Source organism: Penaeus monodon, chromosome 11, assembly GCF_015228065.2.
Source record: "Penaeus monodon isolate SGIC_2016 chromosome 11, NSTDA_Pmon_1, whole genome shotgun sequence".
Classification (NCBI taxonomy): Eukaryota; Metazoa; Arthropoda; class Malacostraca; order Decapoda; family Penaeidae; genus Penaeus; species Penaeus monodon.
This window is the reverse complement of record NC_051396.1, coordinates 24930890-24935889: the sequence shown is the minus strand read 5'-3', so window position 1 is coordinate 24935889 and position 5000 is coordinate 24930890. Positions and strand designations below refer to the sequence as shown.

The 5000-nt window shown below is 34.1% G+C and overlaps 2 protein-coding genes across 2 annotated transcripts in view; both read right to left on the bottom strand.

The window, feature by feature from the left end:
* Positions 1-3538, bottom strand: part of LOC119578513 — a gene marked incomplete at its 5' end in the record, with an annotated part of 9428 nt that extends 5890 nt beyond the window's left edge. The window contains 1 exon segment of the mRNA XM_037926084.1: positions 3365-3538. Coding sequence (XP_037782012.1) covers positions 3365-3538 — 174 coding nt within the window.
* LOC119578854 lies at positions 1115-3358 on the bottom strand. The gene is made up of 3 exons (XM_037926507.1): positions 2405-3358; positions 1977-2204; positions 1115-1844 (listed from the first exon to the last, which is right to left on the bottom strand). The coding sequence occupies exons 1-3, from the start codon at positions 2465-2467 to the stop codon at positions 1485-1487; spliced, it is 651 nt and encodes a 216-aa protein (XP_037782435.1). The 5' UTR covers positions 2468-3358; the 3' UTR covers positions 1115-1484.
* Positions 3539-5000: the final 1462 nt, after the last annotated feature.

The following is a 5000-nucleotide window of genomic DNA, read 5'->3' as shown; positions in this document are numbered from 1 at the left end:
TAGGCTGTCTTTCTTCAGGAGTATGTGTATGTGTTGACCATTCTCCTGTCCGCCAAATCTTGTTACAAATGACGAGTAGTGTCTCCTCCTGCCTGAACCAGCTCCAATGGAATATTGTCCACTCCAGCCAACTTGCCTTTTTTCAATGATTTTACTGCAGCTTCAACTTCTTGCAGGATACAATAACTATCATTGTTTGTTGGTGGAGGGACATCTAACACTTTAGGATCTCCTGTTGTCGTGTGTGTATATTATGCAGAACAGTACTCTGTTTCAAATACACCACCATACTATAAAGAAAATTTACCTTTACTCTCAGTGACTAATTACTTTCTAGAGGTTTACTCACACCTCGACAGTTCCATATACCTTACATTCTGTTGTCTGTATAAAGTTTCTAGGTATCTCAATTATAATCAATGCAATTTCCTTGTAGTAAACTTGTGGCATTACTCTTAATACTCAGAAGCAAGAAGAGCACTTTTCTACATATTTTCAACATGACTTTAAAAGTTTGAAGGCCACAATGAGAGAGGTCTTTGGGATGAAATCATTTGCATTAGATTCTCTGCTGAATAACAAATACTGGGTGTGCCTAGCATGTCACTGCCTTAAGGTTTAGCTGGCTTTACAAGCAAATTTCTTGATCTGGTCTGATAGTTCTAAACATCTCTAGGTTGTTTCAGTAAGCAAAGACTGAATGTAAGAAAAAATAATTTCTTTAAACAGATGCACTGAAAGTTCTTTCTTGAGTATTTCTTCATTAACATATTCATACTGTCGCTGCTCCATTAGTTGGCAAAAAATCTTTAGATTTCTTGTTGAACACTGTTTAATTTTCTGCTGACCTTATTATTCTGTACATTCTTCACCTACAACAAATCTAACATTCAGCAATAATCATTTGTTGAACTTTGCAAACTGATTTCACTTCCTAAAAACTGTTCTTAACAGGGAATATAATGATACATACTTATGATAGTATGTGTGTGTTTTGCATGTGTACTATTGTGTGTGTGTTTTGCATGTGTACTATTGTGTACTATTTTGTGTACTACTTTTTTTTTGTGTGTGTGTGTATATATGTGTGTGTGTGTGTGTGTGTGTGTGTGTGTGTGTGTGTGTGTGTGTGTGTGTGTGTGTGTGTGTGTGTGTGTGTGTGTGTGTGTGTGTGTGTGTGTGTGTTTTTATATCAGCATAATGGCATTTTATAAAATGTCAAGGAGTTATAAATGAATAAAAGTGTTTGGCAAGAACCTTCACTTCTACTAAAACAAAAAACAACAACTATAAAACCACTATAAAACATCAACTCGCATTACAAAAAAAGAAGAAAACTTCTGCATGCCAGACTTATCGGCAGAGGATTTGTTAAGCAACAACATAACTTGCCACTACTATATCAAACTCCATAGATAACAGTCTCATTTCTGATTTGCAGCACACACAGGGTTAGTTCACAACTCAGTTCTAATGCTTTCAATTCACATCTGAATGTCTCTCATTTGATGAGTGCAGCAACACTTCAAAATAGCAAACTTCCAATTTACCCAAAATATTCCACAGTCTTTGGGGTGGGGAGTAGGGGCTTGAGCCGGTGGAAAACATAGACCAGCTTGGTTAGTTTCCACTATTGATGAGGGCTCAGAGAGAGAGGAGAGGGATAGAGCAACTGAGGAAGAGGTTTTAAACTCATCAAATAGACATCCACATGGCCTGTGGACTACCTCCCATGACAGGTCACGCAGACCCCTCAACAACTTGACCAACTCCTCCTGGAGGGATGCAAGTTTCTTCAAGACTTCCTTGTGGTGGGTGATTACATCCAGTTTTGTGGAACATTCCTGGAGGTACCAAATATTTGCTTTTATGCTTATGACTATGCAAAGTCAATGTTTTTCATTCTTCTATCTGAATAAAAAAGCTTATTTCACATTGTAAAAAATATCATTCTAAAATAGCAAGCAGTATGTGACCTTCTCTCTCTCCTGGAGCTCAGCAATATGGTGAACTTCTTCCTTGAGTGCCCTGATCACCTTCAAAATACTTTTCTGCTTTTCTGCAATTCTTTCATCCTTAGAAGCGGTCACTAGTCTCGGATGTAGCTCAGACACTTTACTCAATTCAATTTTTAAGGCACTTAATTTACACAAAATAGAGTGGTGCTGATCTTTCACATCTACCTCACTCTCCATTTCTTTTTCCTGTTATATACCAAAAGCAATACATGAATACATATAAGAAAATTAAAACATTAATAATGTAATTTTGGTAATCTTATCACACATATAATATATGTGTATTGCTACAAAAATTTATTAGCAATGAAATCTCAATTCCTGATAACTATATATAATAATTAAAATAATAATAATGATAATGGTAAGTAACAAGGATTATTAACCTGCTCACTGTCGTGGAATTGCAAGGAACCAAGTTCTCGAAGATGATCTGTGACGGCGGCCATCACCTTCAGTACTATGGCCTGTTTCTCTCCGACACTTGGCTAAATGTATTATTCATAAGCATTCAACACTTCCCTTTTGTGCTACTATACATATGGATAACAGTTAGAAATTGAAGGGTGTCATAAAAAAGGACCACACACAAAAACAGGCATAGGAAAAAAAAAGTACATATATAAATATAAATATATAAATAAACATTTTATATATTTATACATATACATATACATATGCACAAACTTGTATATGTTGGCTTATGATGCTCTTTCTATCCTGGCTACAGGCTAATATAAGTTTAGCTTATCTCACTGAATCTTATTCCCTTTCCCTGACAGCTGCTATTTCAAATGTAACCAAGTAAATGCTTAATGCATTATATACCTATTTTGAGTTAAGGTTATAACTATGTGTGATATACTAGTATTTTAGCACTACCCATGTCCCTCACTTATCTTTCATTCCTGCATATAAAAACTAACTTCTTTGACTGCCTGTACTATTTATAAAAACAAAGTTAAACCAAATCGGAATTTCACACCAGCAAGCAGGGCTTTCTTATAAAAAGTATATAAATTATCAATGAAAGTTTTCTCTAATATATATACTAATCACTGAATAGTATTTGGTACTTATAAGCTTTTAAAGCCCATAGAAATAATGAAGCAAAATCATATTTTTTTGTAAAGCATAGAAAAAAAAAATTCATGCCGAGAGAAAATATTCCGTGACATCACAAGCAAGGTGATAAAGTCCTCTTACACATATATTAAGCAAACCAGATTATAAAGGATCTTTCCCCACTTTTCATCAGAATTTAATTTCTCCCCCTATTGTAATGTCCACTTTAAAGGGATTGTAACAAGGGAAAATGCAAAACAAACAAAATTGGCTGACAGAACCTTCAGGGGCGAGGACTGAGCTGCAGCACCAATGGCAGTGGAGTTACTTTTAGATGGAGACAAAGAGGAAAATTTGCTTGATTGCAGCTTATCCAGTTGTAATTTCAGGTCACGCAGGCGCTGGAGCACTGTTTCTTGCCGAACTTCCAGTGCTGCTACATCTGCAGAACTCCCCTGTGTGAGAAATAGAATGTGATAAATACAGTAATTCTTTGAAAAGCAAATATTAAAACTGAAATTGTCTTCTCTTTACTATAACATAGGGTGTCTTCTGTATGTGGCATAAAAGTTAATCTAGTATTAAAGTTTATGCCAGATCTCTAATGCACATGCACAAAGGCAGCATCCAGGATTAACTTTTAACCCTTTCCCAACGGGTGGCAAGTACGTACATGCCATGGCATGGCTGGACTATCTGCCGGGCATGGACGTACATGCCATGGTGTATGTATGGCCATGCCATGAGTTTTTTTTTATTACAATTACAGCAAAATAATATTTTTTTGGTACTGAAAATGTGATTAAGTAGTTTTTAACACTTTTTCTCATTTTTCCTATACTATGCATTTCATAAAGGCTTCTCAGGCTTCCGAGGTTAGCATAAAAAAAATTACATCGGTAATCAACTACATTGGCCAGAGATATTATATAGTATTCACAAAGTGATGATATAAAACCACGTGAAAATACCGATATGTATTTTTGAAAAATCACGTATTTATAAAAACTGAACATAAAAGTATATCTATATGGAAGTGATAATATAAACCTGTTGAATCTAAAGTTATCTTATAAAATAACAACAAAACCTTCGGTTTCAACTCCATGATGCCACAAACTGCTTAGAAAGTAATAATAATAAAAATACTACATAGGCTCTTAGCATTACGAAGAAAAGGCATGGGATGCTGGTATTGGGCATGAGCGGTCACGCATTCTAGGGTGACAATATAAGCTCCCAGCAGCGAGGCCAGGGCCACTATGAATACTACCCGTCGGGAAAGGATTAATTTACCTCTGGAGCAGGCTTTACTTGAGCTCAAAGTTTAATCCTGGACATGTACAGAACGAGGTAGTTAATCCCACCAATCATGTATTGATACATAATGGCAACGTCATCAATTCCATAGAAAAGATTATAAGCAATAACGAAACAAATTCTGACATTGTCATGACAAAGATTTATTATTATATATTTTTTTTACAAGTTGTGAGATATTTATACTGCAAACAGAACTTTCAACATTGAAAAGAAAACAAAAAGAAAATCCCACAGAGAATTCCAGAGCTTACAGACATAGAAAAGGCATTCCAAACTCATGTACTATATCAATTGAATAAAAAAGAAAGCTTTTAATAACATCACGATTAGGTTTCAAATTAAAATTAAAAACTTCTTGATTCTTTAAACTAAAGTATCTTCAAAACTGCGAGGACATTTGTTATTTTGATCCTCGCTTTATATATTCATATATATTCATATATATATATATATATATATATATATATATATATATATATATATATATATATATATATATATATATATATATATATATATATGTAATATATGTATGTGATATATGTATGTGTATATGTAGTGTATTATATAAATATATATATATATATTATATAT

Bases quoted from the DNA above. Each gene is read 5' to 3' on its own strand.
- LOC119578854 (XM_037926507.1), bottom strand. From the start codon at position 2,467: ATGGCCGCCGTCACAGATCATCTTCGAGAACTTGGTTCCTTGCAATTC. The intron at 2,205-2,404 runs GTTAATAATCCT...GGTATATAACAG, and splicing joins AATTCCACGACAGTGAGCAG to GAAAAAGAAATGGAGAGTGA. The intron at 1,845-1,976 runs GTCACATACTGC...TGGTACCTCCAG, and splicing joins AGCTCCAGGAGAGAGAGAAG to GAATGTTCCACAAAACTGGA.